This window comes from Electrona antarctica (genome assembly GCF_951216825.1).
Source record: "Electrona antarctica genome assembly, chromosome: 22".
In the NCBI taxonomy this organism is placed as follows: Eukaryota; Metazoa; Chordata; class Actinopteri; order Myctophiformes; family Myctophidae; genus Electrona; species Electrona antarctica.
In genome coordinates this window covers 11,159,078-11,186,414 of record NC_136805.1, presented here as the reverse complement: position 1 = coordinate 11,186,414, position 27,337 = coordinate 11,159,078, and the positions used below count along the sequence as shown (strand labels likewise).

Below are 27,337 nucleotides of genomic sequence, written 5' to 3'. Positions count from 1 at the left end.
TTATATGTCTGTTTAATACTTGCCCCTGGGCTACTGTTACAAAAACCTGAATAAAAAGATTTTGAAAAGAAAGAAAGACCCGGCCTCTCCCACTTAAGACACTCCCACTTGGACACTTTCCAGCCGGGCTCATTCATTCCAATGTAAATATCATGGATTTTACACATTAAATACTGGTTCATTTTTGGAACCAGACCTTCAAAATCTCATCCAAAAAGGCCTGCCATATGCACTGGAAAAATATGTGCGTGGCATTTCATTTTTTAAACAGTGTTTTATCATATAGGAAAACTATTGGTGGAGAGGTTTGTCTAGTAGACAAACCCATGTTATGCTTAGCTGTGATTGGACCATAGCGTTTGGGGAGGGGCTTAGCTATAGGTCAATTGCGTTGAGGCTCAGAGGCATTTGGGGCACACGGTCGCACAGAGATGCAACAATCTTAGCCAATCAGGATGGAGTCTGAGAAATCTGAAAGACCCATTTCGTTGAATGGCTCTAGAGAGACTGTGTACCAATTTGCGTGATGTTTGGACAAAATCTGTGGATGTACTGTCCAAAAACTTGTTTTGCACAAAGCGGCCTCCTGGTGGCGCTATAACAGGCCAATGTGAAAACTTTGGGGCAGAGGTTCAGCTCTGGCATTCAGGGAGTGTGTGTGCAGAGTATGGCTGCGATCAAGCCAACGGTGCCAGAGATTAGCTGTTCCCAGACGGACAGACACACGGACGGACGGACGGACACACGGACGGATGGACGGAGTGCAAAACATACTCTCTCCCCATGCCTTCGGCCTGGTGGAGACAATAACAGTTGAGTTGACCAACGTTTGGCGGAGCCCGGTGGTGGCTGGCTGGCTGCTGCTAGCACACAGGTGCCCTGCCCCCGGTGGTGGCTGTCTGGCTGCTGCTAGCACACAGGTGCCCCGCCCCCGGTGGTGGCTGGCTGGCTGCTGCTAGCACACAGGTGCCCTGCCCCCCCGGTGGTGGCTGGCTGGCTGCTGCTAGCACACAGGTGCCCCGCCCCCGGTGGTGGCTGGCTGGCTGCTGCTAGCACACAGGTGCCCCGCCCCCGGTGGTGGCTGGCTGGCTGCTGCTAGCACACAGGTGCCCTGCCCCCGGTGGTGGCTGGCTGGCTGCTACTAGCACACAGGAGCCCTGCCCCCGGTGGTGGCTGGCTGGCTGCTACTAGCACACAGGTGCCCCGCCCCCGGTGGTGGCTGGCTGGCTGCTGCTAGCACACAGGTGCCCCGCCCCCTCAACAGCTCTGGTCTGGTAGAGTGTTTAGGGCAGTGGTTCCCAAACATTTTCATGTCAAGGACCCCCAAATTGGCCCGTGGACCCCCATTTGAAGAGATATGCCAGGGACCCCCATAAGAGAAGATTTTTACGGCTCTAGCAGTGATTCTCAATTCTCAGTGAGTCTACAGACTCCCATTTAATGGCATTTCTATCTCTGAGACCTCAATTTATACAGTATAGTAAAATCAATGTTAATTTAACTCTGAGAGTGTACAAATGTCCATTTGGTTCCATTTGTACACTCTCAGAGTTACAGACCCATAAGGGTCCATTTTGGTTCCTAACTATCATTTAGCTGGGGACCCCCTGGAACTCACTCAAGGACCTCTGGGGGTCCCCGGACATCACTTTGGGAACCACTGGTGTATGGCAATAACTGGAGGAAGTCAGAAGAGGCGAGGGTGCATTGGGCTCCCCCGACGGCAAGTCCTTTCACAACTACTGTAGTGTACAGTGCCCAGGTCTTTATAAACCAACTACTGTAGTGTACAGTGCCCAGCTCTTTATAAACCAACTACTGTAGTGTACAGTGCCCAGCTCTTTATAAACCAACTACTGTAGTGTACAGTGCCCAGCTCTTTATAAACCAACTACTGTAGTGTACAGTGCCCAGCTCTTTATAAACCAACTACTGTAGTGTACAGTGCCCAGCTCTTTATAAACCAACTACTGTAGTGTACAGTGCCCAGCTCTTTATAAAACAAAACGCAATTTGGGCATGTTTTCACAGGTTGCTGCTACTGTTCTGTTCACAATCGCGACAGGTCGCGACCTCCTGAGTCCTGAGCCACTAGCTACTGGCAAAAAAACCGTGGTGCAAAAACAATCCAGGTGATCTCGGTTAGAGATCAATATGTGACAACACTAGTCCAGGTGGTTAAACAAAGTCAATAAACAGATTATAGATGAAAGGAAGCCTTTAGGCTAACTCCAAGCACATTCTGGACAAGCAAGAATAAGGACATAATTATTCTTGCTCTTTTGGAGTGTGCTTGGAGTTAGCCCAAGGGCTTCTTTTCATCTAAAAGTATCTTAATTTAAAGGAAGGAGTGCCTTAATTGCCCTTGATCCTTAAGCTATGCCCACAGCCAGAGAGCACCTTTCTTTGATTGTGCACATGTGTGCATCCCAGCAGCACTTACTTAGCCTGGCTAATAAGCCAGACTCAAATCACACTGCGGCAGGCAATTTATTTTTGCCAACGGCTGATTCGGTCTGGCTTATTAGCCAGGCTAGCACTTACTGGGCAGCTCTCAGTGACCACTAGTACAAGACTTCCCCCAGTGGTCAATGTTTATTTGTTCCTGTACAAAGTGATCAAGCACACTGACAAGACACTCACATATAATTTATAACACGAACGAGAACGAGTGTGAGAGAGAAGCAAATCTAGAAAGTTTGGTAACACTTGTTACACTGTTAATCAGATTATAATCTGTTTAACAGTGTAACACAGTACAATTTAATTATAAGCAAGCACTCATAACCATAACATAATCATAATACTTTATAAAGCATTTTATAATTACTTAAGGTCAAGTATTATAATTATATCTATAATCTTGCATACCTGTAGATTAGTGCTTATGACTAAAATTACACTGTTTTAAACAGAGTATAATACCGGTACATTATAAGGATGTTTATAACAGACAACATGGGATGCATAACAAGTGTTACTGAAATGTTTTACTGTGTAAAACTGTGCTTTTGTGATGAAACTGCAACAACAAACATTAGACACACATGCATGCATGCACCTAGATGCACCTAGTAGAGGACTACAGGTTACATTGTCTGTTCTTTCTCGCCCCCCTAGTGGCGAAAAATAAAACTTCTGGGAACTCAGATTACATTGTCTGTACTGTACTGTACTGCAGGTCTTTTGCTGTCCTTTGCTGTTAACCTGCATCAGCAGAACACAATGATTTCAGGAGCTTACAAGAGAGGTGAAAATCAAATCATCATCATCACGCACACATGAACATAAGGAAGGAACTGACTCACACCGACCGGCAGCAAAAATGTGACTAGCCATCAGATGATGCTGGGTTTCTGAGTTTGTGCGCACTTGCGTGCGTGTGCGCGTTTGCGTGTTTTCTCGTGGGCCGAATTCAGATGACAAACTAATGTCAGACTTGACTTTATTGGATAGCGTACAGTATGGTGACAGGAAATGGGGAGAGAGATGGGGCGGGGGGGGGTTGACACGTGGCAAAGGTTGTCGGGATCGGGATTCGAACCCGCGACACGCCGTCAGGCTGGCTTAGCAGCCTATGTTCCCGGACCACTACACTAGCCGCCTGGGCCACCACTCTTCTTTTTCTGTGATTAATATTTTGTTGGGTTTTCTACACACAAACAAATACAAATGAACAATGACAAAAGAACAGATACAGCAACAAAATAAACAAAATCAGACAACAAAAACAAAAAGGGAGGGAGGGAGGCTGTGCTATGCACAAAATGAAACCACGTGAGCAAGCAAGGATCTACAGTATGGGGGGCAGCCAGTAGTCTGTCCACTCCTTACCACTCTTCTTGAGTGAGGTGCCAAAGAGGGGGGGGTGGACGCTTTTCAGACAGGGCATTAGTCCGACAGAGTGCACCCACATCTCGAGCATGCATGTAATTATGAGGAAAAGAGCGAGGCTCTGGCATTAAAGAGCGAGGCTCTGGCATTATGCTGGACGGGTGGGTGGGTGGTAGATGATTAAGATGAATCATACACACACAGACACCCTCCCCTCAGGCAGGCTCAGGAGGACAAGCTGCTGAACCCAACTTGTTCACAGCTAGATGGTAGAGCTTGTGCTATCCACAGCAGCATACGTTCTTAACATGGTAGAGCTTGTGCTATCCACAGCAGCATATGTTCTTAACACTAGATGGTAGAGCTTGTGCTATCCACAGCAGCATACGTTCTTAACATGGTAGAGCTTGTGCTATCCACAGCAGCATATGTTCTTAACACTAGATGGTAGAGCTTGTGCTATCCACAGCAGCATACGTTCTTAACACTTCTGATGCCTAGGATGTCCACAGACATCCTAGGGTGCGACCTGTTTGGGTGCACACGCACCCATTCATTTCCTTGTTTAAGCCGCGACTTTAAACCCTATTTTCTCTGAATCTGCGCTGCATCCACGCTGATTGATCATAACGTGGATGTTCTGGCCTAATTTATTTTATTTCTTTATTTTTGCTTAAATTTATATCCCACGATATTGCCATCCATTTTTTCACCCAGTGTCAATTATCTAATGTAATCCTGGGCGCTACACTTCCTCCTGGCCTAATTTCTGACTTGACATGCTGCATCGCTGTAACAATATTAACACTTCTAAAGAGAGATCAGACTTACGCTACCGATGTAGAAATGGAAGGTTTCGCGTCCTGAATGTTGGGGGAAAGGGACAGTGGGCGTTTTCAGAATAAAATCTCCCTCATCTGCTTGGCACTCTAGCACCTTTATTCTGAAAAACCACGATGTAAACAAGTCCCCATGCAGAACGTTTTTGTGTTATCCTTTTAGCCTCTGTTTTACTGTACGTGCTCGTGAAACACTTGTATAGAGGGGTATTACTGGTTGGAGACCACCCCCCCCTCTAGTGGGGTAAACTGTCAAGCACGTCCGGGGTATCTGTCTGAGCTGTAGCATAACAAGCAATGGAGCTAACGTAACGACACACAACAAAACTACAAACATAGAACTACCTCGAAAGGCTCGAATCGTCTCTACTCAACACAACTGCTACTGTGGACTGTTTTTATTTTTTACTAATGCCGAGGACAGGAGCAAATTGTGCCGTGCATGTCTGTAAAGTGTAAAAATAGTTAGAGACTAGTTAGAACGAGTGACGCCGATTATACGATCCATTTAGATTCTTGAGAAATACTCTGTTACAGACAGTTACAAGTAAAAGTAATTTTCACTTCTTATGACAACAGAATATACCGGTAATAATAAAAAACTCCTCACTGTACATCTGTTGTGTCTTGTTTCTCTCTTCCAGACATGTTCCAAGGACAAAAGCTTTGAGGCCGGGGTCTCGTCATCAGGAATATTTATGTCAATACACTTTGTATGCACACTTCATTGACTTGTCCATGCATTGTTTTTAACTGTTGGGTGAGTTTCAGACGTTGTACTGTATAGGTATATTGTGTTATTGATGCAATGAATAAGGCAATTTTCCCAATTATGATGCTTTGAATGAATGTAATATGCTTTCTATTGCCATCATTAACCCATTTAGACCTGACGACTATTCTACAAATGCCTTCTAAATCCTGACAGTTTTATGAAAATCACACCCGTGTGAACTGAGTGGTGCAACTCCCCCCCTTACACCCCCCCCCCCCCCCTCTCTCTCTCTTGCTCTCATTAGCAGGCAACAGTGCAGCACTATTTCTCTCTCTCTGTTTCTGGCACGACAGCGCCCCTACTGGTACTCATGAGTCACACATGAGTCACACACAAACATAGGTTAACACGAGTCACATAGGTGTCACACGGACACGGACATTGCTGTTCCTTGGAGTGGTTGCACCACTCAAAAAACCTATGTTTCCATGTCAGTCTTCATTAATATTTAATGTATACACTGTAGAACCAGTGGATATATTATGAATGGATAACTGATATCGAGTGCATGGGTCATGTTTATCATGGATTCTGTCAGTTGATGTATTGTAAAATGCATTAACAAAAGCCAACGGTGTGTGAACATGACAACATTGGAACAGTACTGGTGGAGTGAACATCTGACAGCGTCCTGATCTGGAAGGTGAAAGGTTTTCCATTTACTGATTCGGTTCAACACTTGCCTTCAAAGCATGCTTCAAATACATAAAGCTGTTGCATATTAGCACAAAACCAACTGTGTTTCTGTGGAGAAACTGGTAAGGCATTGTGCTGTAACTGCATGTTCAGACATTGAGAGGTAAAATGTACTCATTTCCAGCTTTATATTAACATGCTATGGGTCAGGCTGTAGCCTGACGTCTTTATTATTATTAATTCAGCTTTCACATTTACTGTCAAGTGATCAGGCAAACATGTTCTCTCCTTCCTCAGTAAATAAATAGTAGTTAGATAATGATGCGCATCTATCTTTGTAGTAGTTGTGTCAGTGTGTTGTTAGCCGAGCTTAGCCTCAAACCTCAAAGATAAAACGCTGTATGGCTTCATGGGTGTCAAGCTGATGAAATAACATTACTTTAAACAACATCCCCAAACGCATAATATGCTCTCTACCTGTTCTCAAACAGTTTGTTGCATTATTAATCAGTTACAATTTACAAAGTAAGACAAACGTCTGATAAAGTACGAGAATCCATAGAGCGAGACGGCAAACGGAACACTAACAGTCACACAGTGTGTGTGTGTGTGTGTGTGTTCCACATAGGGCTGACCTTCGATCACGCTTTTGATGATCGACGCTTCGAAACGAATAACGATCGATCGTCGACGCTTCGTCATCCGACGGGGGGGGGGGGGGGGGGGGGTTGCGCGGCGAGCAGTGACGCACAATGAATTAACGCCATGAACCGGTGCGTCAAAAAAACGCACCGGTTCAATTTTAATGCACGCGTTAATGTCACGCAACGCGGGCAGTGGAGCCACCCTTCATTGATTAAAAAGGGAACATTCCCTGACGGAGACGCGACGCTGACGCGCCCGGTGGAGCCCCGGTGTAAAATAAATAAAACAACGATATAGCAGAGAGAAACGCATGCTTGGATTGGTCTCAATTATTTTATTTAACAATAAGCAACAATTGTTGCTTTGACCCAATAAACATCCGACCGTAACAAGTCAACATTAAATAAAACTGCCTGACACAGGCATTACCTCTCAAATAAAAAATATATAATCCAAAGCAGCACAGGACGAACAGCATTTTGCATTTATAACTGAAATAAACTCAGAGGCTTCGTGGAAACAGCACACGCAAGTGTAAAGGAAAGGCATTTTCCTGATCTTGCCGTAAAATTAACTGAAATAAAGCGTAATTTAATCGAGGCTTTATGACAGCAGCGAGACAAGTGCTTGCTGCGAGGCGCACGCAAACAGAGCTGCCTGGGAGAAATGCGAGGCCCTGTGCTTTAATAATTAATTAATTAATATCCAAAACTATACAAAGATTATCACATTTCTATCTAAGGACAAACCTTATTAGAAAAAATATTAATAGCATATGAAAGCCTCAGGTGCTGCCAAATGCCAATCAGTTGCGCAAATATAGGTCAGATCAATTAGCCGAGCGGAGCAGCTTCTCACTGACCAGCTCTTCTTAAAGTTTACTTAGCCTACTTTAATAATATGACATAGTGTTGGATCTCCATCCTCCAGACAAACAAACCTTGGATTATAATTGGATTATGCCTATAATTCTTCTTTCTTCAGCACGAGCCACAACAAGGTAAGAAACTATATAATGATTCACTGTTCGCACAGCACCCAGGCAGGTATTCTTAATCGCGTCGCATTCCCATCAAAGTAGCACACTAACTTTGTGATCAACCTTAATTTGCTTATTTTATTTGTAAAAAGCAACACTGTATTAAGACATGGCAGTATAATATTGGTAGAGAGAGAGAGAGAGAGAGAGGGGAGCCGTTCCATTTCAACTAATAAAAAAATGCCGTCTGCGACTCCGTGAGGCCCTGTGCGGCCGCAACTAACAAACAAACTTCGGGAGAGAACGCACTTTTCATGGCCACGGACAATAAAACTAACGAGAGCACTCAGCACAGAGCAGCAGTCTAACTGCGGAGGGAGGAAAATGACAAAACCAAATGAGAGCTGTTTCGGTTTGTGACATGACGTGCTGCGAGCTCGCAGATCTACGCTTCATGCAACAAATGCACCGTACGTTCATTCTATTAAAGGGTAGATCGCTACCGTTTAGGGGCTGGGAGAAGCCCCCAAACGGGAGCGGATCTACCCTTTATAGAACGAACGTACCGATATGATGTGAGCTTAGCCTGTTGCTAACGTGACCCCCCTCCTCTCTCTCTCTCTCTCTCTCTCTCTCTCTCTCTCTCTGCATCTCTCTCTCTCTCTGCCTCTCTCTCTCTAACGCAACTCTCTAACGCGACTCTCTCTCTCTCTCTCTCTCCCCCCCGTTGAAGTTGCAATAGTTGGATCACTGCAGTGCATTTAGCTCCCCTCTTGTATTTTAAAATGTAACCAAACTTTTCCACCCGTTCCACCCACGGCGCAAGTTACCATGAACGTGAGCCCACCGTGGCCCAGTCAGTTTAGAGTTTATTTGTCCAGTCTAACTTCGAAGAGAGGGGGAGAAAGAAAAACAACAAAAGATCCCTTGTGCATGCAAACTACAGCAAGCCGCCTTTGTTTTAAATTGTCCCCCATTCGCACGTCGGCAAAGCCGTTCACACCTATGGCTGGAGATGCGCGTTTTCAATACCGGCGGCCCCGTCTCACCGTGCTGCGCGCATCACGTGATTAAATAAAATGTGGTATCGGATTGGTGCGGGGCGTACTTGAGTGAGGGGGGAGGGGGGAGAGGGGAGGAGGCGTTGCGAGGTCTGCGAGGCGCCAGCATGCAAGCATGGCTCGCGGACCAAATGGGGCCGGCTCGCGGACCAAAAGCGGCCGCTTTTTTTTTTTAATGACTATTCGATTTTTTATTTCAAGATCGATTCCCGTGCATATCGATCGATCGTCGATTAATCAATTTTTTTGGGTCAGCCCTAGTTCCACATCCGCTGCCTACGAACGAATCCTGGGTCTGACCTGGGAGGACAGGATTCCATATGTGGACATTTATGACGGGACACAAACACCCAGCATCCAAGTGTTCCTTGCACAAAGACATCTACGCTGGGTGGGGCATGTAATCCGCATGCCCGCCCAGAGGCTCCCCCGGCAGATTCTCTACGTCTACGGCCAACTCCAGGAAGGCCGTAGGTCTCCCGGGGGCCAGCGGAAAGGCTACAAGGACCACATAAAGACCCTCTGGAAGCGGTGTGCTACCCAACCCTCTGCACTGGAAGACCTGGCTGATGATCGCCACACCTGGCGCACCATCAGTCACGAGGGCATCGCACACCTCCAGGAGCAGACCACTGCATAGCCACATGCAATGGCACCGTCGCAACCCCCCTCAATAACCCATGCTTGGAGCACCATCATCATCGAAATCGATGGACAGCCATAAGCAAGTGTGTGTGTGTGTGTGTGTGTGTGTGTGTGTGTGCCATGGTGTGCGCATGCGTGCGTACATGTGTGCGTACATGTGTGTGTGTGACAGAGAGAGACACTGAGACACCCACCTAGGAAGGTGCCTGTGAATCCCAGAGCCAGAAAGCTGCTGACCACCAACAGAGTGCCAAGCACCACCAGAGCCCCCCCGAAGTAGAAGACCTCATCTTTGGCCATCAGCTCCCATCTTGGCTGGGCCTGCATCACCACGGTCATACTGCACAGGAAAACAGGCAACATACATACAAGGAGATATTTATATCCTTTAACTGACATGAACCCAAGCGTCCGTATAATTAGCCAACAATAATGAACAATGTTTCGCCTGAGAGTAGGGCTATGAAGCCTTACATGGGCGAACCAGTGTTTCCTTTTTCTTCACTTGATTGTTTTGGATCCGGCACCGTGTTTAAAGAAATGTGGGAGGTGCATTATATCCTATCTTTTTTCATCTACAAAAGGTGCCATTTTGTCAGTTTAACCACATGAACCCTAGTTCATGTGCCTATTCTGCCTATTCATGCCTATTCTGGGCATGTCATAACTGAAAATTTGCCCAAAATAGTGGTTAAAAAAAAACTAAAAAACAATCGCACAAATATAACATTCCAGGTGTTTGGTGGTGCCAACTGCATAAGTGTGATTCCCCTAACCCAGTTTGATGGGGCCAACTGTGACCTTTTTTGTGTAGAAGAAGGCCAACACCTGCAGACGTCTGTTGTTGTAGCCCGGTAGGGGGGTCTTTGATGGCTTGTTTGTGTTCCAGTGTGTCAAAAAAGCCCCTTTCTCGAGCGGGCCACGACCTGGATCCCCAGATAATGAGGATTAAACCTCACTGTGCGTGTGTGCGTGCGTGCGCACGTGTGTGCGTGCGTGCGTGCATGCATGCGTGCGTGCGTGCGCGGCCTTTAGAAAACACATTGGTCATTCCCACCTGGACAGTGCCCCCGTTCTAGACGCCCACTGCCTGGAAACCAATGTCTTCTCCAGACAAATATTATATGACAAAACTCTCAATATTAAGAGTAGCATTGTGAATCATTATTAGGCAAGACAACCGGGTTAAGAGTAGCATTGTGGATCATTATTAGGCAAGATAACCGGGTTAAGGGAAAAACACTTCCTGCAGGTGGACATTTATTTTCGGTGCATGAAGCAGGAAGTGTGATTTGATGTGGTGGACGTGCTGCTGGGCATAAGTGTAAGTAAGTATTATACCAGTCCAGGAGGGATAAACGTCTACTCCTGTGACGTGGATTGAAAACAGCATTGGGGGATAGCGGTACGGAGTGACGTGTGCTCACACGCGTGTGTTCGTGTGTGCGTGCATCTGGGTTTTTGTTTGTACACGTCACTTACTGTACATGCGTTGTGTGCGTGTGCAGGGTAATTAAGGAGGCAATTAAGTCATGCTTTGGCCTCTTGAACTTGAAGCTGCTAGCGAAAATGTATTTAAGTCATACAGTGTGTCAGTGTGTCATACAGTGTAAGAATATACAAAAGGGCGCTAGGGAGGTGTGACGCGCTCACGCGCACACGCACACGCACACTATTGTCTATCTGTACGTCTCTAAATGTTTTGATGAATTGAACATGGTGGACCACTCTTGTAAACAAGTGTAATGCTTAATTGGGTCGTCCACTCACAGTTAACAGTCTTTGTATTGAGTTTGTGCTTGAAATGTACTGTAATTCTGCAAACTGTTAATAAATATTTCAATCAAAATCAATCAAACACGCACACGCACACGCACACACACACACACACACACACACACGGTGCAATTATAATTAGATTACATTATTCTCATGTAGATTTCATCATATCAAAGCTACCTCCAATGTATGCCACATGTGTTGCATCATGTATCTACAATTCTACATGTGTGAACAACGACATGTACGTACAATTTGTGCTTGTATGTGTGTGTGTGTGTGTGTGTGTGTACAGTATTTGTATGCGCATGCATGTGAAGGTGATGATGCAAGGGGACGACTCAATGAGCACCTGGCGTTTGGAAACCTTTGTTCCTTCTGGCCGGAGAAACAGATACGACACGACAGAGACGGGATGGACGGACAGACAGACAGACAGCGCCACTAGACCTGCCCTACCTGGCTGTATATGATTATGATTTATGTCAAAAAGGGGGCGGAGCCAGGTTCAAATAACATCCAATAACATTTTTATGTACCCAAAATGTTACTTTAGTTAGATTTTTGTGACGTTAACGTGAGGCTCAGGCATAATGTTTGTGAGATAAGGTTAGGTTAAGGTTAGGGAGGGTGCATATTAGTTGCAATTGCAAAAGCGCAAGGAAGGGCGAGTTGGACACATGGAAGAACAAAGAAGAACTGTCCCTCAGCCCATGACAAGCCAACCCAGCCGTTGACCCACATTGGTGACACAGAGGGTGACTAAGTGAGCTGTAATCACGACGGTGACCACTCCATCACAGTAGACTGACCCCCAGGTTAAACAGCAGCTGCTGTACACAGTAAAACTGATGGTGTTTATTTAACTCAGCGTTACCAATGCAACGACATGAACCATTGGTTAATTCGATTCAATCTGTTCACTCTCAGTGTTAAATGAACAATGACGATTGTATCCGCGCACTTGCACACCAAGCACGTGTATATAGACGTTATGAGCATACTGTAGACCGCTTGACACAAAGACACAAGCACGCACGCACACACACGCACGCGCGCACGCACACACACACGCACGCACGCGCGCACGCACGCCAACAAAAATACTGACGTGAAAATGCAAGCGCCAGCTCAACTGAACAAAAAAGGAGGTGGCCAAGTATAGACTACAGTAAGTTAAAAATGAGCTCCCTGAAATAATTTGGTCAGTTCAGAGTAATGGTCCTAAACACTTAACCGTGATTGCACCTGTTTCAATTGAGATATTTTGTTTTGATTGAATTGGCTGTTTAAGTTCTTTTCTATATGCATCTAAAGGTGCATGATGCTGGTTCAGACCGTACGGCGTGAGGGCACGTCATAACTAATCCAACCGACGGATGCAGAGGACGTGTAGCACATATTCTGAATTTTTCTCTTTTTTATTTTTTTTTAGTTGGCCTCCAAGGCCACCATACTCTTCGCTCTTCGTTCATCCACGGTCCCATTCACTTCCCTGTTTACCGTGGCAGAAAGAATCCCTCGTATTTCCTAATCTAGGGAGCTCTCGTTCAAAATATGAACGCGAGGGATTATTTAGCGATTTTTGTATCGTAACGAGACCAAGGTAAGCAAGCAAAAATATGTCTCCGTTTTTTTTCCGGAATGGAAGGGGGGGGGGGGGGGGGGGGGGGGGGGGGCTTTACAGAGTAAAAGCGGCCATATCTTCCTGGCACCCCGAGCTACTATTTTGAAAGAAATCCCGGCGCTGATTGTGTTAAGACAGAGACCACGATTTACTGTACCTATGATCATGCGATAGGGCTGGAGGATCAGGGAAGTGCAGTGATGGGCAAATTACTTTTAATTCGGATCTAGTTACACTGCTTTCAAATGTGTTATAGCTGACACCCGTTTGTTTTTCCAGGATCTCTAGTGGGGGTGTAGCAAATTGAATGGCAGGTACAGTGAGTGAGCTGAACCAGGTGGTCATCATTATGCTCAACACAGTCTGTGCACTGACAGGCAGATAGTAGAGACCAAAAATAGATCTAAGAACAGAACTGTCAGCAAGCAGATAAATCTAATCAGGAGGTTATTCAACAGCATTATGAGTGGGTTAACAGAATGTTTGTCCCTGGAAGACTAAACCAATGAAGCATACGTCTATTTTTAGTATTCACAGTCTAACAAGGCAAATAAACATAATAACATTAAACCTTAAAATGAAAACTCTGGGGCCTTTGGGGATATCAACAGCCCAAATCTCCAGAGATCCAGACTGGTTATTTAGAGGACTGATCAAACACATGGACGAACCATGCATAAAAAGCACGCATGCACAATTGGACACTGACACACACATATGCATGCACGCACACACAAACACACCCATGCACGCTGGCACACAGGCATACACACTACAGTCTCCTGTTGAAAATGTCAGCGCTAATAAAACACAACCACTGAATTATAAATGCAAATGTTTCTCTTAGGGAATACAAGTGGGCTTAATCAGGAGAGGACAACACATTAAAATATACCCCGGCCTGCCTGTCCATCAAACCAAATTCAAAGTGTATGTCCGTCTCGGAGACAGACGGACAGAAAGTCTGTGACTCAGTCAGTTCATTCTTTCGATCGCGGGAACTTTCAGGGGAACCGAGGAACTTTACCAACTTTTAAACAACACTAGAACCAACTGTATTTCCAACTTGGTTCCTCGACCAGAGTTCCTACCCGCCAAAAGTACTTAGAGGTAGAGGTAGCTCTAAATAATGGCTAAAGACCCACTCCCCCGAAGATTGTGTGTATTAATGTGGTTAATGTATTTTTTAAGCTTTGAGTATTGGAACTGAGACACGTGGTTGTCTACTCCATGGGTTCCCAAAGTGGGGTCCGGGGACCCCTGGGGGTACCTGAGGGAGCTCCAGGGGGTACCTAGCTCAATTAGAGATAGCTAGGAACCAAATGGACCCTTATGGGTCTGTAACTCAGAGAGTGTACAAATGGAACCAAATGGACCCAACGGAGTCAGAGTTAAATTAACAGTGGTTTTACAATATAAATTGGGGTACCAGAGATAGAAATTAAACCGGGGGTCTGTAACATAATGCGTGTGAAACTGGGGGGTCCATGAAATTAATATGTTTTGGAATCACTGCTAGAGCCGTAAGAATCCTCCCTTATCAGGGTCACTGGCATATGTTTTCAAATGGGGGGTCTGTGGCCTAATACATGTTGATTTGGGGGTTCTTGACACGAAAAAGTTTGGGAACCACTGGTCTACTCTACACCCTCCCCAAGACCAAATGGTATGGGTCAGCAGCAGTGACACACTGTGTATACAGTGTATACACATGGGGGGGAAATGGACAACTAAATTGGGTTTCACCCCAATTTAGTTGAGCCTGACTGAGCCCGACTGTCACACTTAAATCGTACCTTCATTAGCCTAAATGTCACAGTTCTCGAGGTGTGGTCAAACTCAAAACACAAAGACGCACAGGCCATGTGTCAGATTGGACCATGTGGCATCATGTCTAAAACTCTAAACCACCACAACATCCACATATTATAACCACCGTGTCTCTCCTCTCCGGAATAATCCTTAGCTTTCTTTCTATGCTGTAAAGAAAAAGGAGTCCGTGTTGCAGAACTGGTGATTTAGTAAACAAAATAATAATTCAAAAGGACAAATCGTGATCAGCCAGGGTTCTAATTCTGTATCCAATCTCCGTAGTAAACAAACAAAGTAGTATCTCTCTTCCTCTCAATAATGCGACCGCTTCCCTGCACACCAGAACAGAAAGTAAACACAAGATATCCCATAATACTCCTCGTCCCAGCCTCAGCCCGCCAACACAGTTAAAGGAACAACCCCCCTGTATATACCTTAGGGTTACAATATGCCACAATTACTGTACAATTAGCCCTTCACTAAATCCCACCCCAAAAAGCGATTGTCCAATGCCAATCCAAATAGTTTAGCAACGGTTGCTATGCAGGTCAAGCTTTCTTCGCTGCTAACGTGCCTATTGGACAAGGATGGGTTGGGGAGGGACTTAGTGACGGGCTAATTAGAACCCGTCCTTGTCCAATAGGCACGTTAGCAGCGAGGAGACAGGGCAAGCTGTCCTTCTCACCCATTGAGATGCATGTGAAATAACAGGGTTTCTCCATATGAATAATTAATCATTTCAGTAGCAAGAGCATCAAAATGTCTTCTAAATCTAGTCAACCAGGCCTGTAGTAGGCTATGCACTGGACAAATGAGTACCACAGACGAAAAACAGTCTAAGTCCACACTAGATAAGGGTTCAGGACAACGAGGCCTTTTCGTGGAGGGGTCAGAATGAAATTTGGAATTAGACTGTTTTTCGTCTGTGGTACTCATAATGTGCATGACATTAATTAAATAAACTAGAAATACGAGGAAATGACAGAGAGGGAAACAGTATCCAACATCAACCTAAAACGACTGCCAGACAGGAGTTTTCAGGTTGCACGATAAGACCACGGTCATTAGTATTATTGCCATCACCTGGGCGGGTCAGTCGTGTAACTTTCCTGACGTTAAGCTGCCTATGTGTTCAACAACACAGCCATGTAAAATAACACTGACAGCTACAGGTATGAGGTGACGAAAGCTTGTCCTGCATAGCAACAGTTGCTAAACTATATTGGCATTAGACAATCGCTTTTTGGGGTGGGGTTTAGCGAAGGGCTAATTACAGAAATCTAAGATACGACGAGTGCACAATTATTTCAAAGACTGAAGATGCATGCGTTTATTTGGTGTGAAAGGAAACCAGAGCACGTGGAGGAAGCCAACGTGAACCCGGATATCATCATCATAACCTTTATTTAAACTCGGAGTACAATTGAGGGGCAGGCCCTCATTTTCAATGTAGCCGAAATAGAACATCCCACCCACACAGAATGACCTGGCGGCCTCAAACCCATGACCTCCTCGCTGTGAGAAAATGTGCCAACCGCTGATTCACAGTGCCACCCTGTCTGTTCATATGACAATTTGTGTGCCAAAGGCTGCCACTCGCAAAATATACTGTACCCCCCCCCCCCCCAATCTGTGTGTGTGTGTGTGTGTGTGTGTGTGTGTGTGTGTGTGTGTGTGTGTGTGTGTGTGTCAGGGTGATTTATACCAGTGGTTTAGGGGTTGGCTGGTTCAAATCATTTCGCCATACTGTGTTCTCTTGTCTTTGGTTCTGAGTTCTGACACACTGTAACATGGAGTTACGGCATCATAGCTGTGACTCACTCGGAGATTAGAAGAACCTACCACAGCAGAACAACTGCAAAAGTGCGCGTGTGTGTGTGTGCGTGCGTGCGTGATGCCTGTCAGTCTTATTGCCTGCCTGTTTTGGTTTGCACACGTATGTGTTAGTTTATGTAGGTCTCGGTGTGCACATGCATGCACGAATTTGACTGTGTCTACATGCATAGTGCTTGTACAATAGTACATGCACATAAATGTACACTTTATGCATTACCAAAAAACTACAGTATTAAAGGAAAATTCAGTGATTTGGGTGAAAAACCCGGTCCACCCCGTTAACAAGATGTGCACATGCACGCACTACAGTGGGGGGATATGCAAAAGGCCAACAGCACACACACCAAGGCCCGCCCCCGCTCGATCATGATTGGCGGAAGGCCCCTCTCTATCCTGATTGGATGAAAGCTGGGCCACCTAGCCAAAAACAGGGAGGAACTCTTTATATGGTCAGCACTCTATAGTAGAGAAGTGAGATTTGAATTAAGTGAAATCACTGAATATACCTTTAATGCTAATCACCTAACTTTTCTACATACAGTATGCTATTAGCTTTCTCTCCATCTCTCACAAAACAACCTGCTGGATCCCAGCCAGTCAGTTCTTGCTTACTGTATTGCTCTGGCAATTGGATGATTTGAGGCATTTTGTTCCAAAAATGTGTTTTGCAAAAATCGACCTGTTGGTGGCGCTATAACAGGCCAATGTGAAAATGGTGGGATATATTCCTCGGCCTAGTAGGAAAGTGCGTGAAAGATTTCACGTAAATTGCATGCTGCGTTCATGATTTGATGCTTTTTGTTCAAAACGGGCCAATCCTGAAAACTTTGAAAGCCAATTATAGCCAATTAGGATGGAATATGAAATATGGGACAGATTCGTCTTGAGCTCATGACTATAGAGATACTGTGTAACGATTTTCGGGATTGTTGGACAGAATCTGGAGGAGTAATATAAAAAAATGTGTTTTACAAAAATCGGCCTCCTGGCAGATGTGAAAAATGCAGATCAAAGGTTTGTCCTTGGCCTCTAGGGAGTGTGCATGCAACGTTTCATGCAGATCGGTGCAGTTATAGGTAAAAATACTACGTGAGACTTACAGTACGTTTCAACAGCGGGCAGCAGCCTGGCGTATTTTCCAGAAGTGTGTTATTTGTCTATGGGACTACTGGCGATAGCAGGCGAAGAGGTGATAGTCGAAAAGTGGGCGGAGGAACGTTGTTCAAAAAGATGAAAATATTGTATCTTTGGACAACATCGTCCGGCAATAGCCAATTAAATTCATGTGTTGCTTTGTTGACAAAGCAACTGACAAATGACAAATGACAGCAGGAACGCTCACTAGGATATTTTTATCGCCCAGAGTTGTCACTGTTGGCCCGCTGTTAAAACGTAGGGTCAGTAAACTTGAGCCGAGTTGGCTCTGTACTTTTACAAATTTACATTCTCTCTTCGACAAAAATAGCCAAGTGTGAAACACGTGTTTTCCTTCCTCGCATAGCCGTCACACTTGGCACATTTCACCGGGCATCGTCTCCACCGCCATCCAGCGACCTTGGCAATGATTGTGAATAAGAGGAGTGAATAAGAGGATAGTTACTGTAGTAGACACACAAGTGTCAGAAACAGATAGAAAGGCATTTTCACACTTGGCACATTTCACCGGGCATCGTCTCCACCGTCATCCAGCGACCTTCCATGGTCGTTTGGACCCGTTCTGTTCAAGCCATGTGACACAGTGACACAGTGACTGGCCAAGGCAATGATTGCTACTGCAACGCCACTTTGCCAAGATTCACATACTGACCCATATTCAGAAGCAGATGGAACGCTTATATATTATATTCTGTTTTCAAATGGAAGGACTGACACATTACCATCCATTGTTATCGTTTTGTGTAGTAGTAAGAAAAGCGATAACGGATAATAACACAAAACACGCAAGTAGTGTGGCTGTTCATTTTTGTAGCATGTTCCTTTTCGCTGAGGATTCAGCTCTCCTCTCCTCATGAAAAACCCCTAGTTTGACACGTCACATGCTACTTAATGTATAATGAAATTTGTGCCTTATATTGGTTGTTAATGGTACCCCAACTTTCAGCAGCTGTCACAAAGTTTCCCAAGGGAGTTGGGTTGGAATACATTTATATGTGATTATAAACACTGTTATGAACACATTTGTGAAGAAAGCTAGCATTTGTTTTGCAGATTTGCCACACATTTCGCTAATTTTCCCTTATTAGTGAGAGAGAAAATTACTGAAAAAGACAAGAAGAGAGAGAGAGCGAGAGAGAGAGAATGAAAGAGATGGAGTGAATAAGAGGATAGTTACTGTAGTAGACACACAAGTGTCAGAAACAGAAACAGAAAGGCATTTTAAAGTACTTGGCACATTTCACCGGGCATCGTCTCCACCGTCATCCAGCGACCTTCCATGGTCGTTTGGACCCGTTCTGTTCAAGCCATGTGACACAGTGACACAGTGACACATAGGGGCCAGGGCAATGATTGCTACTGCAACGCCACCTTGCCAAGATTCACATACTGACCCATTCATTCAGAAGCAGATGGAACGCTTATATATTCTGTTATCAAATGGAAGGACTGACACATTCATTCATTCATTCATTCATTCATTCACATCCATTGTTATCGTTTTGTGTTGTAGTAAGAAAAGCGATAACGGATAATAACACAAAACACGCAAGTAGTGTGGCTGTTCATTTTTGTAGCATGTTCCTTTTCGCTGAGGATTCAGCTCTCCTCTCAGAATGATAAATCCCAGATAGAAATATACAGAACTGCACAAAATCAGCACCTGGTGGCCTGTGCGGCTTAGCGGTCCAGGCACCTTGGCTGGTAATCCAGCATGACAGTGTGTCGCGGGTTCGAGTCCGATCCCGACAAACTTTACTGTGTGTCTTCCCCGGATCTCTCTCCCCGTTTCCTGTCAAGCTACTGTATATCTATCAATAAAGGCTAAAAGCCCAATAAATATCTTGGTACCTGGTTATCGGACAATAAGTTGGTGGTAGATGGTAGATTAATGATAGTAGATGAATGATAGTTACAGCCAAGGATGAATATATAGGTTTTGTCAATAAAAAAATCAATCGCTATTGGTGCTACCTCGAGAAAATGAATGGCTGAGACAGAAAGAGAGAGAGAATAGAGTGTGAATTAAGGAGAGTAGTTAGAGAAAATTAGCAAAATGTGTGGCAAATCTGCAAAGAAAATGCTTACCACAAGCTTTCTTCACAAATGTGTTCATAAAGGTGTTTACAATCACATATAAATGTATTCCAACCCAACTCCCTTGGGAAACTTTGTGACAACTGCTGAAAGTTGGGGTACCATTAACCAATATAAGGTAAAGTTCCCAAAATGTCATTATGCTTTAAGTAGCATGTGACGTGTCAAACTAGGGGATTTTGCCTTATATTGGTTGTTAATAGCACCCCAACTTTCAGCAGTTGTCACAAAGTTTCCCAAGGGAGTTGGGTTGGAATAAATTTAAATGTGATTGTAAACACCGTTATGAACACATTTGTGAAGAAAGCTAGCATTTTTTTTTGCAGATTTGCCACACATTTCGCTAATTTTCCCTTATTAGTGAGAGAAAATTACTGAAAAAGACAAGAAGAGAGAGAGAGAGAGAGAGAGAGAGAGAGAGAGAGAGAATGAAAGAGATGGAGTGAATAAGAGGATAGTTACTGTAGTAGACACACAAGTGTCAGAAACAGATAGAAAGGCATTTTCACACTTTCGCACATTTCACCGGGCATCGTCTCCACCGTCATCCAGCGACCTTCCATGGTCGTTTGGACCCGTTCTTTTCAAGCCATGTGACACAGTGACACAGTGACACAGTGACGGGCCAAGGCAATGATTGCTACTGCAACGCCACTTTGACAAGATTCACATACTGACCCAAATTCAGAAGCAGATGGAACGCTTATGTGACCGGTGTCAAAATCAGGTTTCTCTTTTTTTTTTTTGTTCCTTTAATTGTTTGCATATTATTGTTGTATATCTATCAGTGACTTATAATATTCTCCCTTATTATATAGATATATTACTTACCACTGTCGATTTGATACATGAGCTTATGTGTGCAAGACTAATGTGAAGGACTGAGCATGACATCAGTGTCATTACTGACAGCTGTCAGGAGTGAATGACGGAGGAGGAGCTGTCTAATCAACACAGATTGGTTGCAGTATAGAGCGTCGCAGTCCCGCCTCCTACCCTGGACCAGGAAATGAAACCCAATGCATTATTCTCATAGACATTTCTTAAAGTATTTATTTAAAGACGGTTACGCCGCGGACAAAGCCAACTCGAGTCGTGACAACTCATGACAACACAAACAATATTTTGGACCAAACAAATAATTACAAAGAAGAAAAACAACAAAAAAAGTGTTGTAACCTGCCGTTTTTTTCTTCTTTGTAATTATTTGTTTGGTCCAAAATATTGTTTGTGTTGTCATGAGTTGTCACGACTCGAGTTGGCTTTGTCCGCGGCGTAACCGTCTTTAAATAAATACTTTAAGAAATGTCTATGAGAATAATGCATTGGGTTTCATTTCCTGGTCCAGGGTAGGAGGCGGTACTGCGACGCTCTATAAGAAGGACACTTGGAGAGAAAGGTGGTGTTGTGTGCTGCTCTGTTGTATGTGTAAGAGAGGTTGACAGGAGGACGAGAGGGAGAGAGAGTGAGCTGGAGATCGGTTGGCACACCAAGGACGAGCCGAGAGAGAAGAAGGACTCGGGTGTGACCAAGCTCTGAGCCCCCCACCACACGTATAAACGGTACTTTTTGGCCAGAAAGGGTTTTTTTTTTCACCGGAGGAAAAATATTCTCTATGAGGCAGTTCTCTGGGCAATATCGGTAGAGGGCGCAGCGGAGTAACTAAAAGTATTTTTTTCCCGGTGGAAACAAAATCCCTTTTTGGCCAAAAAGTACCGTTTATACACGTGGTGGGGGCTCAGAGTGCGTCCACTAAGGAAAGTAGGCGTTCTATTGACACAACCCGTCTTTGTATTGGTGAGTAGGTCAAACGTTTGTGAGATTTCCACAAAAGAGGAGAGGCTGGTCTGATTTCCATTTGAGATTTAAAACTGAAAGTCCCTTAGCCTTATACTGCAGGGCAGAATCGTAGAAGCAGTAGAAGGCTATGGACCAGAGCTAGTTCCAACCCAACTCCCTTGGGAAACTTTGTGACAACTGCTGAAAGTTGGGGTACCATTAACAACCAATAAGGTAAAGTTCCCAAAATGTCAAACTAGGGGATTTTCATGATGCTGAATGCATTACAAGCATTAGTTTTGCTAAATTCGGCCATAGCCCCTTGCCCAAATGTGCAATTTTGGGCACATTTGGAGTGTTTTTTTGAGCAAAACTAATGCTTGCAATGGATTCAGAATCATGAAAAACCCCTAGTTTGACACGTCACATGCTACTTAACGTATAATGAAATGTGTGCCTTATATTGGTTGTTAATGGTACCCCAAGAGGATAGTTAGTAGACACACAAGTGTCAGAAACAGACAGAAAGGCGTTTTAAAGTACGGAGCCACCAGTTTCTAAACATGGGATTAAATAATACAAAACTGTTGCCTCGCAACAGACACTTGCAAAAAGAAATAATTTATGAAAGCATTTCAGTGTGTGTGTGTGTGTGTGTGTGTGTGTGTGTTAAATTCTCGATAGGAGGAGTGTGTAGGTGTATAGAATGTCAATAGAAAGGTAAGAAAAAGAAAAGGAACGAGTGGGAGGAAAAGACAAGAAATAACTGGAGGAGGAGGATATACAGGGAGAGAGAGAGAGAGAGAGAGAGAGAGAGAGAGAGAGAGAGAGAGAGAGAGGGGGGGGAGTGGAGTGAACGGGAGGGTGGGTGGGATGTGGATACATTAATTTAAGCCTCTGTCTGCAGGCTGAGGCTCCTGCTCTCTCCCGGTGAGTACGTTGATCATGGAAGCTAGATCAGTGATATTTCTCCTATTAGCTCGGAACGGACGAGTGGAGACTAGTAATCAACAACAGAAGCGACATCAACACGGCCAAAATGGAAATTTACTATCAAGTTGCAGGGCAGGGGTCCCTCGTCCCTGTACTTGAAAACAAAACTATACCAGCCCCTGTCAAGTCAACAACACAGACCTATTTATTTAACAGACAGCCTGATTGAAAGACTCTGGACAGTGGACTTGCAGACCATTCGCCAACCAGGCAGTCTGTGTATAATATTTATTATATAGTCTAAAAGAACGTCAAATGCACCGTGGTGAAGCACAAATCAGACAACTGTGTGTGTGTGTGTGTGTGTGTGTGTGTGTGTGTGTGTGTGTGTGTGTGTGTGTGTGTGTGTGTGTGTGTGTGCGTGTGTCTGTGTGGATTTGCTGATTGCACTCTGTACAGCACCTTGTAAATATTTGTGTCCTTGTATGAAATGAAATGAAATGAAATGAAATGAATGAAATGATTACTATATTTACCCAGGGTATCTGGGCTAAGCTCAATAACTTGTTTCCAGCCAGGCCCTGCTCATAGAACACATTTCATCGTAGTGGTTCAATGCCTTGTTCAAGGGCACTTCAGCGGTGGTATTGTATCTCTTATGTGGACATAAATAAATTATTAAAATGTGTGTGTGTGTGTGTGTGTGTGTGTGTGTGTGTGTGTGTGTGTGTGTGTGTGTGTGTGTGTGTGTGTGTGTGTGTGTGTGACATGATAAGATAATCGTGTAAGTGCGTCTCACTTGACTGGCAAAATAGCACCACCTACTGCTTATATAATATATCGCATTTTAACCAGTGGAAGGAAACAGGAAAAATATGCTTCCTATTTTCGAAACTTCTTGATGGAAAAGCACCTACTGACAGACTAAGAACAGAGTGAACCGCCAGGCAGGTAGGCAGACTGACAGGTACAATTCTATGCAGAAAGTATTTTTATCATTATTATTTTATAGTAAACGGTAAATAGTGAAATTACTCATTACGTTTGGTCCTTATTTGCCAAAAATCTGAACAAATACCAAAACACAACACAAAATTAAATCAACAGAGCACTGCTTTTCCATACACAACTTACTGACCACTATACTGTAACTATAATAAAAATGTAGTTCACACAGACTATAAAAAATACAATGGTGAATGATATAGTTATAGAACACATTGTGCGCACGTGCATGCGTGCGTGCGTGCGTGTTAACCTGTGGCTGCGGTAGACATTCAGGAGCACAATGGCAAAGCCGAGACAGTAGCAGGCCAGGTAGGGACCGCCAAGCAGCCTGGTCAGAGCATGGCTGCGATACTCCCAGCGAGCTACCTGTGAGAGAGAGAGAGAGAGAGAGAGAGAGAGAGAGAGAGGTGGAGGGGGGGTGGAGAGAGGATGAGAGTTAATAACAAAGTGGTCTGTTTTACTGGTTACCACTGTCACCAGGTCAAAGCCTGGTGTTATTGTGTGCTGTAGTGTAGTAGGCTACCTGCACCACTGTAGTGTAGTAGGCTACCTGCACCACTGTAGTGTAGTAGGCTACCTGCACCACTGTAGTGTAGTAGGCTACCTGCACCACTGTAGTGTAGTAGGCTACCTGCACCACTGTAGTGTAGTAGGCTACCTGCACCACTGTCACCAGGTCAAAGCCTGGTGATTATACTTTGCAAACAAAATTCAAACGCTTTGCTGTGGTTCTTCTTAGTGTCCAGTCAGACAATGCAATGATTCCTAAAACAAGTTGTTATATGAATAAATAAATACATTGACACATCTTCCAGTGATCTAGCGCAAAGGATGGCGGACACTGATAATGGTGACTCTCCGGAGAAGGGTGGTGTTGTATCTAAATGAAACCCACACACACACCCACGCTCGCATGCATGCGTACCCACGCACGCACACACACACACACACCCACGCTCGCATGCATGCTTACCCGCACACACACACACACACACACACACACACACACACACACACACACACACACACACACACACACACACACACACACACACACACACACACACACACACACACACACACACACACACACACACACACACACACACACACACACACACACACACACACACACACAAACACACGTTCTGGGTCAGTGAGTGAACATCAATACATGTGGACGCAGGGACCTAATCTCATCTACAGGTCTTATTAGCGAGCGCCACAATTACCACATGATCAACCTCTTTATTCCATTAGCCGGCAGTGTGCTGGATGTTACCACGTTTTAGAAGCCTTTTCTCCTAACCCAATTGAATACACTCACATCGAATGGACATCACACACACACACACACACACACACACACACACACACACACACACACACACACACACACACACACACACACACACACACACACACACACACACACACACACACACACACACACACACACACACACACACACACACACACACACACAAAAACCCCACTCTTTCTGGCTTCGCTACTAATGGCTTTAACATCATCATCATGAAAGCACATGCTCCGTTTCTCTCTCTCTTCAGAGAGAAAGATGGCACAAAAGAAAGATGGCACAAAAACCACCATCATTGCCTCGTACTCTCGTTTTGGCTTTTAAGGAAAAGTAGCACCCTACCACCCCCCCACGCCACTCTTCCTCCCTCCTCATTCAACACAGGTGTCTATAAGCAAAGCAAAGCAAAGTTACTATATTTAGCCAGGGTAACTGGACTAAGCATCAGATACTTGTTTACAGCCAGGCCCTGCTCATAGAACATTTCATGGTAGTGGTTCAATGCCTTGCTCAAGGGCACTTCAGCGGTGGTAATTTTAACGTGCCGGTCCGGGGATACGAACTGGCGACCTTCCGGTATCAAGACCACTCCGCAAACCGTTCGGCCACCGCTGCCACCGCTATTAGAGGGGAGAGTGAGAAAGACAGAGTGCATGCCTACGGTACATGATGCAAACTGGGCACTGGCACATTAGACGCGATCAGGGGCGAAAGGACCTGGCAATGGGGCCCCAGTGCAAATATTTTGTTTAGGCCCCCTAAAATATTGTGTCTGTTTCACTTTCAATCAATCTGTATCTGTGTAGGACTACATGGCTGCACTCTGCAGGCTATCAGAAATTACTTTGGACAAAGGAAAAAACTTTAGTTAAACTTGCAGAGTGACAGATTACTTTAACTGGGTTACATCTTCTGATAGTGCTGACATGACATAAATAATCCCATCTAGTGTTTCATTAGCGCAACGGAACGTGACAGAATAGGCTACAGCTGAGCTTGTTGCATATAATGTAATTTATGTATTGTATGTCATTACTGATGCATTGAGTACAGTACTCATGTACAGAACAAATTACCACATTAACAATGAGCAACATTATGCAAATCACCTGTCACGTAAATTGACACACAGCCATACACACATACTGTACATACAGCCATACGCACGCACGCACATACACACATACACTGGGTCGCTCATCTTGCTGTGTCCATGTGAACATGGACACTGCATTGTGCAATCACACAGCGGTTGTCGTGTGTGTTACTCAGAGATTCATGACATTCATGACATAATCTGTCTGTGTACATGTCAACAGAAGGTTATACATCAGGGGTGGGCAACTGGCGGCCCGGGGGCCACATGCGGCCCTCACCTTCACTTAATGTGGCCCTCAGGTTAATGTCAGAATACTGATATAATATTGGTTTCAGCTGTTTACAATTCCGAACATGACACCACTTTAATTACTTCAGTCTAAATTAGTAGCTTATTGCGCAACACAAGTATAATTAAAGGTATTTGAAATTACATCATTTACATAAATATTAATTTTCAGGATTCCAATTCAAAAATAGCAAAAATTAAAGATTTCAATTCGAAATCTTGAAAAAATAGCCGATCTACAAGCTCAAAACGCGTCGCGCTGCGACGCGTTTTGAGCTTGTAGATCGGCTATTTTTGCTACGACAGTAATATATGGCCCTAGGGAGTGAGTGTGGAAATATAGTGGCCCTCTCCATCGTCAAAGTTGCCCACCCCTGTTATACATGGTGCTAGGGACCACAGTCCCTCAGGATGAGTTTACAGTTATAGACTAGGAAAAGCGCCCATGGTTGCTACATGGTTATAAAGGAGAACAGTGAAGAACTAGCCTATAGGATCCATCCTGATTCACTATGTGTTCCGTGGATTTTATTTTTAGTTTAGTTTAGCTTTGTCACTCCGCTACCAGCCAATAGGAATGCATGCTGGGCACGACCTGGTAACTAGTTTTAGTTGGTCTGTGTGAGAAGCAAGATTGCATTAACGCACCAAAGCAAACATAACTTTTCTTCCTCAGGCGTAGACTTGGGGGGGGGGTTATGAGGGGGAGGTAAATACTGTATAGTTGAACTATGTGCATGCAAAGTTTGACGCCGGTTGTTCCAGTGGTGTCTGAGATTAGTCACACACACACACACACACACACACACACACACACACACACACACACACACACACACACACACACACACACACACACACACACACACACACACACACACACACACACACACACACACACACACACACACACACACACACACACACACACACACACACACACACACACACCTTCTCTTCCTGACCGGATAATGATTTGCTTTGTATTCACCAGCGGTGCTCACAGCAGGTTGATTAGCTGACTGATTATTACGGTACCACTCCAAGAGAAAGCGTGCAACCATTACATGTAGAACTATTGTTACACTGTTATGTATGGTCTGAAACAACAACAGGCAGAGCTTTGCACTGCTGCTTGTAAAAAATACATCTCTTTTGTCCCTTTTCCCCAGTCCTGATCAATACATGC

The 27,337-nt window shown here is 44.6% G+C and overlaps 1 protein-coding gene across 5 annotated transcripts in view; it reads right to left on the bottom strand.

Annotated features, from left to right (window-relative positions):
- pemt (phosphatidylethanolamine N-methyltransferase) overlaps positions 1-27,337 on the bottom strand; it is an 86,520-nt gene that overhangs the window by 31,826 nt on the left and 27,357 nt on the right. For all 5 annotated transcript variants that reach the window (XR_013788829.1, XM_079492836.1, XM_079492837.1 and 2 more), the window contains exons 3-4: positions 23,691-23,806; positions 9,609-9,754 (exon numbers count right to left, since the gene is read on the bottom strand). Coding sequence is in view for 4 of the 5 variants with exons in the window: in XM_079492836.1 (XP_079348962.1) it covers positions 9,609-9,754; positions 23,691-23,806 (262 nt within the window). In the remaining variant the exon portion in view is untranslated. The remainder of the gene's footprint in view (positions 1-9,608; positions 9,755-23,690; positions 23,807-27,337) is intronic.